The 12,336-nt window shown below is 41.9% G+C and overlaps 1 protein-coding gene across 3 annotated transcripts in view; it reads right to left on the bottom strand.

The window, feature by feature from the left end:
* Nucleotides 1-12,336, bottom strand: part of MYOF (myoferlin) — a 158,575-nt gene that overhangs the window by 60,921 nt on the left and 85,318 nt on the right. For all 3 annotated transcript variants that reach the window (XR_012133124.1, XM_073240687.1, XM_073240688.1), the window contains one exon: nucleotides 7,806-7,983. Coding sequence is in view for 2 of the 3 variants with exons in the window: in XM_073240687.1 (XP_073096788.1) it covers nucleotides 7,806-7,983 (178 nt within the window). In the remaining variant the exon portion in view is untranslated. The remainder of the gene's footprint in view (nucleotides 1-7,805; nucleotides 7,984-12,336) is intronic.

Genomic DNA, 12,336 nt, shown 5'->3' with positions numbered 1-12,336 from the left:
GAATGTAAGCTCCTTAAAAGCAGAGACTGTTTCTCATCCATCTTTGTTCAAATACAGCTATTTAATCCTCACAGCATCTCTGGAGGAGATGAACAAACTGAAGGTGAGAACTGAATGATGTGGCTAAGGTTGTAGTGCTGGTAACAGAATGAAGACTAGAAGCTTGATTTTCCAGAGCCTGAGCCAGAGTCCCAACCACTTAAACCACTCAATCTAAGAGTGATTTGGGGCCTGGTAGGGCTGTAAGAATTAGTTAGCATGAGAATAGCCTCTTAAGGGCTGAAAAGCCATTTCTTGAGTACGGGACTCCGAGGGAAGAGGGACTGGGTAAGGCTTGATAAACAAGTTTTGAAGAACAAATTAATCAAAGACACTGGGTTGTGGGCGGTTGCGGCCTTGGTCAGCTTATCACGCTCTTGCTTAGCCCCTATCTTGCAACACCACTCTGTCTAATTGGGGAGTGGTCTTATCTTGCTCTTGATAAAAATAACATGTAACTGTGGAAAGTTACTGTGATTTTAAGTGCTTTGAAAATGATATATAAACCCTTAGCTTTGAGTGCTCGGGGTCCTTGTTGAAACCCGCTGCGTCAGGCAGACACTTGGACCCCAGCTAGCTGGCAATAAACCTCGCTGTGTGACTTGCATTATCGTGTCTTCTGTCTACTTGAAAGGTGGTCGACTCCGAACCCTAACATTTTGGGGGCTTGTCCGGGATTGCTAGACCCCTCCTCAGGGAGACAGATGACCCCCCCAATACCGAGGTTTGCTCAGAAGCCACGGAAGGAGGTTTGGCCACCTCCAAGAGGGGAGGACTGAAACAGGTCCTAGACCAGAGAGACTGAAACAGGTCTCTGCCCGGTCCCAATTGAGAATTCTCACAAAAAGGAAAGGAGTGGGTTACAACCCTGGAGGCTCCTTTACTGAAAGTCGTGGGAGACGTCCCCGATGAAAGGGTACCAGAACGACGTCCGCAGTGGATGCCGTTGGGACAGCTAGGTAAGGATCCTGAGCATTGTGTGAGTGAGACGGCACCTGTGAATGTGGTGTGGCTGACTGGCCAGCGGTGTTAGAAAACTCAGTTTGAATTTGTATGTTTGCTGGCTTTGTGTTCCTTGTCTTTTTCTGGCTTCTTTTGTAATAATAATGAGACAGGCTCAAATAACACCTTGTAACTTCATCAATCTCATGGAACCCAATGCTCACCGGCACAAGGTAAGAGACCTACACTTAGCTCTTATTCCTGACTAAATGCTGCACTTCTTATCTCATAAAAATATGTCTGGGCACCCGTTAGCCACTTAAAAGATGATTAGCGTCGGCTACCAGCCTTAAGTCTCGGGTGAAAGGTTTCCCGGTGTCTGCCGCTCCTTGATCCCCTGCCTCTGGATGGGTGGGATGTCGGGGAGTGGCTGAGCCGATTTCCTACTTTCCCCCTCCAAATGTTGAAGGGAGCAATTTATACCTTTCTGCTTCTTTATTTGTAACATTCTTATGTGCACAGCAAGTGAGCAGGCAAGGGGGAGGGAGTTTTGGGAGTGAACCTTGGAAACCTGTGCTTGGCAGAGCGGGGAAACCAAGGGAGTGTTTTTTTGTTTGTTTGTTTGTTTGGGTTGGGGAGGGGGACGAGGCAGAGGGGAGCCAGTTCATAAATTACTGTCCTTGTAGTGTTGTTTATGTTGAAGAGGGAGGGGTGTGAGACAGAGTGGAGCCACCCGCTAGGTTGCTGTCCTTGTAAATTTTCCCTATCATTCCCGCGGACTCCGAGGGCAGACTGGACTAGTAGACAGTGGTCCTGAGATCTCAGCTCCAGCTGATTGATCTGATGGCACTGAGTGAACCTCCGGCTAGGCAATGCCTATGCGGGAGTCGCAGATGACCCCCGACCTCTTGTCTCAGTGATCAGATTTGTTATAGTGGTGACTGGTGAGATAATTTCCAGGCAGTGGCAGAAACTGGTGTTTGAGAGTATAGGCCCTCCCTCAAATGTCTGTGGCAGCCCCTGAATTTTATTCCTGGCCTTAGCAAAAAAGCTCCTTTGCTCTCCATTCAAAGCAGTCCTCTTAGGCCTGCGGCCACTTTCTCCTGTGTAATGTAAATGAAGTCTGTAAAGTAATCAAGCTGAAACCTGAGACCAGCATGTAAATGGCTCTATTCTGTTGATCTCCTTTCCTTAGAGGCAGTCATCCTGGGGCGGTGCATTTCCTTTTCTGCAGCCCCGGGAAAGCAAGACAGGCTTGTAACTTAGATCAGGGCTCTGGCAGCAGGAAGTCACACAGTCTCTTCACTTATCAGACAGGCAGGGGGCGCTCAAGGAAAGCTCGTGCAGAGAAAACTAGGGAAACTCCCAAAAGGCGTAAGTAGGAGCACACTAGTAAGGTCCCACTAAATCCAGAGCTCCAAGGCGACTCTTGCTGATTAAGAAGGCAAGAGGAGAATCAAGGCAAGGTGCAGGCCACACTAGCAAGGAGTGGTTAAATCCAGGAGGCCTGGCAGAGGGGGTGATTGACAACTATCACCTAAGCTCCAAAGTGAGGAGACGCCCTCACAGAGAGAGGCTGACCAGGTGCCGGACACCTGTCTTTCTCTCTCTCTCTCTCTCTTTCAGGTGGGAGCATCCTCTTCAAGGTTAAAGCCAGATATGCCTCTGGCATGCATTCTGAGGAACTAAGAGCAATTTTGATCCCCAGACCCTGAAAAGGAAGAGAGGTCTTATCTTCTGCACACAAGCCTGGCCTCAATACAAACTCTCTAATGGGGAGGCTTAGCCCCTGAGAGAAGTATGCAATATAATAAAGTTATGCAGCTAAATTTATTTTAATGCAAAAAAGGAAAATAGTCAACAGTCCCGTAGACTACAGTGTGGAACTAGTTTTGCAAATTATTTTAGTAGAAATCTATTCTACTTATTGGGTTCATTATCTTCAAAAATTGAAAAGTTCTTTAACTAGACTCCCTGAAATAAAAGAAATGTATCTTCTGCAATACAGCCTGGCTTTAAATGACCAGTGCTAGAATTGTACTTGTATTTCATTTCCAGCCCCCTGGACACACACAGTCCCTGTCAGTTCAGGGCCTTCATCGGCCCTGTTAGTCTGGGGACATAAACCTTAACCCAGTTATATAAACTGCTCGCCCGTAGAGTATATTCTTGAAAACTAAGATACTTTTAGTCAAATAAGATAAAAGGAAAGGCAATTAAATATCAATAACTCAAGTCTCTGTGTCAGTTTGTCTGTCTGTATATATGTTCTTTTTATGAAGAGTGTTGCTAACTGTAGTCATTATGTCTCAGTCTGTATATTTGTGTGTCTAAATGTGTGGATGAAAAATATTTTCCTACCTCCGGATAGTATTAGTAAAAATAGATTTAAAAACAAGCACTTGTGAAAATTGGGCATTCTAAAACTTCCAGAAAATCTAATAAAAAAATATTAAGCATTAATGCTAATTTAAGTTTAACTGAAATGGATATGTCCTTGTAGTTATCAGCTGCCAAAGTTTGCTTAAAGTCATTTAAGTTAATGTGATCTGTTAAATGTTTCAAGAAGATGCTTAAAAAAAAAAAGCTTGACTTTGATGTTTGGTAAAAGTTTTATATATATAAGTAATCTGGCATGGTTGCTAAAAATAAGTAAACAAGTATAGCAAATAAACATCTTAATAATAATACTGTATTAATGTATAACAGTGTATATATCTACAAAAAGCCTGAGAATTTTTGTGGTAACCAAAATTCCTAAAGTTTGCTAAGTTATATAGACATATTTTGTGCTTAATGAGAGATTGTGCTGTAAGACACATTTCCAAAAATGATAAGATATGTTCATAAATGTATCAATCTGAAAAATGCTGGTGTGACAGTTTACGGTAGCCTGTTTTTCAGTGTTCACTGAAGGTTCGAGTACCAAATGGTTTTAAGTTATAATAAAAACTACTTGGTATAATAAGGAAAACATTTCTGAATGCTAAAAGAAGTGCATGTTTTTATAGGAGAAGGTATAAGGAATAGAACTGCATTGTACTGAAAGTAAAAGAAGATAGCTATTCAAAAGTCGAGCTGTTTGTTTAAAGACAATGAACACTGAATAAAAAAGGAAAGTTGTAAAAAGTTTATTAAAAAATTGATATAGTAATGCTATGTGAAATTAAAGCAAATAAATCTTGATGTTGAGTGCACAGCAAGACTAGAATTTTTGTTTGCCAGAAGAGCAAAGGTTTATTACTCTACCTTTAATGCTGAAAGATAATAAAAAGTTTTCTGATTGTTTATTAAGACAGTTTCTTATGCTTAAAGTCTCGATGATTTGTCTGAGTGTTTGAGAAAATGAGATCTTAATATTAAAAGGACTGTAAGCTAAGTGTTGTTAACAACTGTGTAACCTTCTTTATTTGCTTTTAAGCCTTCTTATTATCATCTGGTTAAATAACAAGTGTTATTTAATAACTATAATTCTATTTAGGCAAGTGTCTTAAAAACTTTTGACAGCTTCCCAAGACCAAATTTTAAAAAGTATTTTTTTACCTCTAATTAACTCTAATATTTTCCAGAAGGCCCCTGGAACATGTCAGAAGAACTTTTTCTCATTGGAGAAAGTATTTGGCTAATTTGGCTTATTTATCTGATATATAATTACCTGCTTGATTGTCTGGGAAGCACTGTCAAGAGGAATGATGCTAAACTTTGTTACTGAATGTTTCATGTTACAAAAATGTCAAAATTTCCATATGTCAGCCTTCTTATAGTAAGCTCTCATCAGATCTTTAACCATTGTCATTTATAAGTCTTTTGTCATTTATAGTCACTGTTTGATTACTCCTAAACTAGTAAAGAACTAGATTTCAGCAGAACAAGTATTAGTTACATAAGATTAAGTAAACTAAAGATGATTTTGTGGCTTTTTATTTCAAATGTTGTTAATAAAATGTTTTAAGCTTTTTCTCTTAAGTTGACAACAGTTTAGTAAATGACTAATCTTTATAAGCAGAATCGAAACTTATCTTTCTACCTGATCCCTCCAGGATTTAAAAACTTTCATTGACTATTTTTATATTTCATGGCAGTATGTTTATTTGCATAAGTTCAATAAGAACCTGCTTTCCTTGTAAGAGGACCAATTAAAAACACAGGTTATACTACCAAGGCTTTGACTGGAATGTCATACCTGAGAGACATGTGCATGAACTCAGATATGAACAGCTTTAAGGAACTAATTATGACTTTATAAAGCCAACAAAGCCCCTTGGAGGAACTGGCCTAGTACCTTGCTTACAGGGTTCCCAGCAGCCTTACAGGTGAGTAAAGAAGGTCACTTCCTGGCAGGTGCAGGAACCTCAAGATGTCGTGGGGACCTCAAAAAGAGAGGAATTCACCCAGATCTACAGGTACTGCAGGCTAAACCTGATGGCAAGTCTGGCTTGGCTGTCTGGCCGCAAGTGGCCTTTAAAAGTTCGATCTGAAATTCCTTGCAAAAAGTTCCAGCAAAGCACATTTAAAAGAGCCTGTGCAATCAATTGCTCTTCTTGCTGCACTTATGCAAATAATAGAGCCAAGTGTTGATTATTTTTTTAATCTGGTTACTTCTAGTGAGAATGATGGTGATTTTAGAGAGGGGTATTGTTTCAATGGTGCAGCCTTGTCCATGCTGAGTCCTAGTACTGGTCACTGAGACATGGACTAGATCCAGAATTCAGGCTTCTTCAAAATATCTGGCTATGATTTTCCAGATGTTTTAGTTTTCTCCTATCATTACAATTAAAATTTTGCTACTTTTAGTTCTCATATTCAACCATACATTCTTGGTCTCATCAGGTTTGTCTTTCCAGAGTGAGGGAGTCCAATTCCAAAGATTGCTGCTTAACTTAATGGCATAATCTGTTCTGTCTTGCTTAGAAGTCACAAAACTGCAAATAGTAGTGGAAATGGAACCTGGAGTGGAGGCGCCAATCTTCTGAGGCCCTCTCAACTGACCACTGATGGAGACCTGGCTGCACCCCTTATTGCGCCCTCTCTCAGCATGAAGCAGCCAGAGCGGTCATCGCCCCTTCCCTAGCAGCAGCTAGGGTCTCTATCTGTAGAGAGGAAAATGAGATGGAGACAGTGAGCTTAGACAGAATAGAGTGAGGGCCTCTGGAGGAGGCAGGGCAGGATATTTGCAGTCGGAGCAGTGTGGCTACATGCAAAGAAAACCCCCTGCTGAAACTCTATGTTAAACATTGAGCTCTAGAATTATTCTTCAGTGAAATCAGTTGGTGTTCCCCAGATAAAGAAGAGTAGCATATGTTTTGTTACGCTAATCATTTGTAACCATGTAGAGAATTCACTTTAGCATACTGAAAGGCCCGGGCCTGTGTGCTATCTTTCCTCCTTCAGACCTAACAGAGTAATTTTGCAAACTGAGCAACTAGCTTAGCATGCAGACTGAGTAAATAGCATAGTAAAGGGCAAAGGAAATTCCATTTTAGAGATGAGATTGCATTTTAACACCCAGGAAGTTCAAAAGGCAAGACTCTTTAGCAAGTAGACAATACCTCAGCCCACCTTGGGGCTGGGCAGGCAGCCTTTTGATATGCTCTCGGACCCAGGTGCCGGTGTTCCAGAGAGAAATCAAGGCAGAAAATTCCTTACGTTAAGTTAATTTTTAATATTCAAAAGAGACTATGTGCTGCGCTAAAAAAAGAGTGCTGTTTTTACACTGGTCATTCAAAAGTAGTAAAAGAATCCATGGCTAAAGTAAGAGAAGAATTAGCCAAGAGAAAGAGAGAAAGAAAAGCACAAGAGTTTAAAGCTTAGTTAATAAGTCTCCCTGGCTCACCACCCTAGTTTCTACCCTAGTTGGCCCATTAATTTTACTTATATTTATTTTAACTTTTGGCCCCTGCATCCTAAACAAACTTATTAATTTTGTAAAAGACTATGTCAATACTGTTCAACTCCTGTTCTTGAGACAACAATACGAAAAGTTGCCCCCTCCTGAGGGCCCCTATGGCTACCCTACAAATGAGCCAGATTCCTCATTGTAACAACAAAAAGGGGGAATGTAAGAATAAGTTAGCATGAGAATAGCCATCTTAAGGGACGACAAATCATTTCTTGAGTACAGGACTCCAAGGGAGGAGGGACTGGGTAAGGCTTGATAAACAAGTTTTAAAGAACAAATTAATCAAAGACACTGGGTTGTGGGCGGTTGGTCAGCTTATCACGCTCTTGCTTAGCCCCTATCTTGCAACACCACTCTGTCTAATTGGGGAGTGGTCTTATCTTGCTCTTGCTAAAAATAATATGTAACTGTGGAAAATTACTGTGAGTTAAGTGCTTTGAAAATGATATATAAACCCTTAGCTTTGAGTGCTCGGGGTCCTTGTTGAAACCCGCTGCGTCGGGCAGACACTTGGACCCCAGCTAGCTGGAAATAAACCGTGAGTGTCTTCTGTCTATTTGAGAGGTGGTCGACTCCGGACCCTAACAGGGCAGAGGTGGGCAGGGGTCAGAAGCTGTCTGCAGGGAGCTCATTGTTCAGCAAGTCACCACCTTGTGACTTTACAAAACAGAGCCAGTGCTAAAGGCAGGCATGGGAGGGGGCTTTGGGGCTCAGCCCCTGGCAAAGGGCCTGCATTTTTCAGTTTGACCAGTCTTGAAGGTGCCTGACTTTCAGCCACCTCTCTTCCCCATTCAACCTTTTCCTTCCTACCACCAAGCATAAGTTGGGAACAATGGCTACCTGAGGGCAAATATGCTGCATGCTTCTCGTCCTGTGTGCACCCACTGTACATGTGTATGGAGGGAATGGTTGGTGTCAGTCTTACCATCAAATATGGCACGGCTGTACTGTGTGGTTGATGCCAAAGGCTTACAGGTCGTGTCAAACTTGTTGCCATAGTTCCCAATGCTGACTTCAAACTGAATGGCCTCGCCAACGTCTTGCAACATGGTGGCTGAATGGAACACGGCAGACAGGCTGTATTTCCGCCTCCGCTGGTATTTCTATAAAATATGAACACACATAAGCTCAGTGAGATTCCTTTTGCTCTCATTCACCTCTTGGATTTCTAGAAGCTGTAATTCTAAATGTAATAATTAGTGTTGAATTAAGTGAAAAGAATGTCCTTGAATCTAGAATTTCCTTTGTGCTCATACAAGTGGGCAAAGACAGAAGGACCGGGATGTTCACTGCAGTGCTGGCTGAAATAGAGGGGAAAAAAACCAATGCAAATGCCTATCCATAGGCCACTGGTTAGACAAATTATGTTACAACCAAATAATGGAATGAAAGTTCATAAAAAGACTTAGTAGATCCACAGGAGCAAACATGGAAAACAGGTACTTTTTATGTGAGCCCATTAAATATATATTCTAATATTGGCATATGTATGATAAAAGTCTGGGAGAATATAAATCAGATAGTTAACAGTTATATTGGGAAAGGTAGAGAAATTATGGATAACTACTAAATTATGTTTCTAATAGTTTGAATTGTTTAGGTATTAATTTTCTCATCAGAAACAAGTTTTTTAATGTCAGATTTAAAAATAAGTGAAATTAGATGAACTTATTTTTCTGAAATAGAAATCAAACATCGTTTCTTCCTTTCTTTTTTTTCTTTTTAAAAAAATTACCATTTTACTGAGTGTGTGTGTGGGGGGGGAGTTGAACATAGGGCTAACAATGGCCCCAGGGAGTCTCTGTCAGCCTAGTAGCAATGACCGTGAGCCCTTCACGGCCTTTCTTCTCCAAGCACATGAAGTCTCTTGAATTCAATCCTGCCCCAATCTCTTCTCAGATGACACCTCTCCTTTTATGGGTCACATCCCTACTGACCTTTGGGCATTTTACCTTCTTCAGTCAAACAGAATGATACAGTGATTTAAGGTGCTGCATTCATTATGTCCAAGGGATTCTGCCACTTAATACTGACCACATCTAGAGTCTGTTCCCAGTCCTTGTTGGTACCAGTCTGTACACACTTGCCCAGGTTGGGAGTGAGAACATCCATGGTTACTATAGTGCAGCTGCACTGCAGGACTGGTGAGACCCACAAGTGGTAACACTCAAATTGCTTGACATATTTCTCACGTAGGAAGTTTACCCCAAAAGCTCCCAGGGAAGGAACAGTCAGCTCTGTGGTCCTTCAGTTTGAGATGTAGAGGCACATAGCTACCCAGCTTTGGCCTCTGATGAGATCTTTGTTGTTATAGTTGTTTTTCCCATTGCTCCCTTGCTACAATTTGTGTACCATTATCTAGATAGCCAGCTAGGAACACCTTTTACCTCTAGGAAGCTAATAAAATTTTTTGGACCCCTGTAGGATATTTATGAACTGATTTCCCTTTCCTCTGCTATTCACCCACACATGGCCTTTATTCTATAAATGAATCACCTTCATGGGTAGGCCTCCTGGCCTGTGTGCTGCAAGAATGTGGTCATTCATTTAAAAAAGTACTCAGGGCAACTGCTAACAAAAACTTTTTTTGTAATTGTGGTAAAACATACATAACATCAGATTCACCATCTCCACCATTTTTAAATGTCCAGGCTGCTGGCATCACGTACATTCACGCTGTCATGGCCACCACAGCCCCCATCCACAGAACTCTTTTCATTCTGTAAAACCGAAACTCTGCACCACTGAACACCATCTCCACACCCTCCCCTACTTTCTGTCTGTGCGAGTCTGACGACTCTAAGTCTCTCACATGAGTGGACTCAACACCACTTGTCCCTTTCTGACTGGCTGGTTCACTTAGCACAAAGGCCTCAAGGTTTAGTCACATGGTAGCATGTGTCAGAATTTCCTTCCTCTTGAAGGCTAATAGTACGGCATAGTACCATTAAAAGATAAACTGAGGCATATTAAAATCGTTTACAGTTTATTTGAGCAAACATCTATTGGAATTGGGCAGTGCCAGAAAGGAAGTGGTTAGGAGTGCTCCAGGGACAGCAGGTGGGGAAAGACTTATAGAGCAGACGGAGGGAAGGCAAGGAAATTACTAGATTGGCTCTCGGCCACCCAGTTGCCTTATTTGGAAACCTCTTTGGTTATATGAGATTTGTTGTCCTTCGGTTTCAATTTCTTAACCTTGAGGCATGTAGAAGCTTAGGGTTTGGCTTGCTGACATGGGCTGCCAAGGCATTAGAGCCACTTCAGCCTAAAGACTTCCCTGTTGAATACATTTCACAGTATGTCTGTACCACATTTTGTTTTTCATCTCATCTATTGATGGTTTTGTGGGTTGCTTCTACTTTTTGACTATTGCAAATAATGCTGCTCTGAACATGGGTGTGTAATATATGTATGTGGTATGCATAGGCACTTTGAGTCTCTGCTTTCAATTCTCAGCATAGAAGGGGATTGCTGAATCATATGGAAATTCTATTTTCAACATCTCCAGGACTGTTTTGAAAACATCTGACAGCGACTGTAGCTTGTCTTGAGCAGTGGGACAGCCCACTATTACAAATCTCCATTTTGGTTAAAGGAATTTTTGACATGGTATAATCAAAACCTCTAAGAGGATTTAATCAGAAATCCCTCTGAATCTCAAACATTTTTGAAAGTCCTTCTGGAACACTGGTTTGCAAACATAGCTGCACATTAAATCACATGAAGAGTGAAAGGGCAAGCTCCCATATTCTATTTCAGCCAATTGGGACCTGGATCCTATTTCACCCAATTGGAGCTTGGTCTCTCCTCTCCAGTCAGCAAGGAGCTCACCCACCACCCTTAGACCCTGCCTATTGACCAGAGCCACGACCTATCACCCCACAACTACCCCTAGATCCAGCCAATCAGCCAGAGCCATGACCATCACCCCACCAACTGCCCTAGAACCCCATAAAACCTTTGTGGTATTGAAACTCGCTCTCTTTCTCTGGCATCTTGCCACTGTGTTGGTGTAGATGAGAGATTGAGCTCGAGCTAGCTTGAATAAAGGCTCTTTGCTTTTGCATCGGTGTTGGCTCCTTGGTGGTCTTCTGGGATTCGCGACTTTGGGCACAACATTTGGGGGCTCATCCGGGATCCCAGAGACCCCCCAGGACTCCCGACCCGGAGGGCCCTGTGCTGGCTGGTGAGTGCACTCAGTTATCTGTCTGTCCTTGTCTACCTGTGTCTCATTTTGTCTTTATCTGTGTCTCACTGTTTTTGTTCGCGAACAAGCCTGTATAAGCCTGTAGGAGCTCCAATCTGTATCTGGGTCGGCATTGACTTAGGCAGATGCACTGGTGGGTCGCTGACCAGGGGTCTTGGGAGATGTCCCTTGCCACCGTCTGGAGGACGAGGTCCTCATCTGTGAGGAAAGTCGGCTGCTGCTGCAGTCCGACAGGCCCTCAACTTACTTTCAGTTTTGCCTCCGCAGCCGCAGCAGATTCTTTGTAGGTGCCTGTTTGTTGTTTGTCATGTTTTTCTTAGTCTTGTTGACAGAAGAAATGGGACAGATGCAGACAACCCCCTTGTCTCTCATGACAGACCATTTTTCTCAGACGTTAGGGAGAGAGCTCACAATTTGAGCACGTACGTCAGGAAGGGAAAATAACATGATTTCTGCACCTCTGAGAGGCCATCCTTTAATGTTGGCTGGCTGCCGGAGGGAACATTTAATCCAACCACTCTCTTACAGGTTAAAGATATTAGGGGAAGAGCTAACAACCTCAGTGTGGAAGTCCAGAAGGGTCAGTGGCAGACTTTTTGTTCTAGTGAGTAGCCAGTTTTCAATGTCGGCTGGCTGCCGGAGGAAACCTTATCGTTATGTCTCAGTCTGTATATTTGTGTGTCTAAGTGTGTAAATGAAAATATCTTTCTACCTCCGGATGGTATTAATGAAATTGATTTAAAGACAAGGCTTGTGAAAATTGGGTATTCCAAAACTTCCAGAAAATCTGATAAAAAATATTAAGCATTAATGCTAATTTGGGTTTGGCTGAGGCGCGCATGTCCTTGTAGTTATCAGCTGCCTAAGTTTACCTAAGGTCATTTAAGTTGATGTTATCTGCTAAATCTTTTAAGAATAAAATGCTTAAAGGCTTGGCTTTGTCTAATATTCAGTAAAGGTCTTGTAAGTAATCTAGCATAGTTGTTACGAACGAGTGAACTAAATGAGTGTGGCAAGTGAGTACCGTTTTAATTGTGTTACAGTGTGTATACTTACCTGCAGCCTGAGAATCTTTGTAGTAACCTAAAATCTTAAAGTTTTGCCCAAGTTGATATACTTTATGTTTAGTGAAAGATTGTGCTGTAAAGCTCATAGTTACAGAAATTAGAAAATGTTCATAAATTTGTCAATCTAAAGAGTGCTAGTGTTACAGTTTACAATAGCCTGCTTCTCAGTGTTCACTAGAAAT

Source organism: Manis javanica, chromosome 7 (genome assembly GCF_040802235.1).
Source record: "Manis javanica isolate MJ-LG chromosome 7, MJ_LKY, whole genome shotgun sequence".
NCBI lineage: Eukaryota > Metazoa > Chordata > Mammalia > Pholidota > Manidae > Manis > Manis javanica.
The sequence above is the reverse complement of the archived record's forward strand: the minus strand, read 5'-3'. Positions and strand labels throughout refer to the sequence as shown.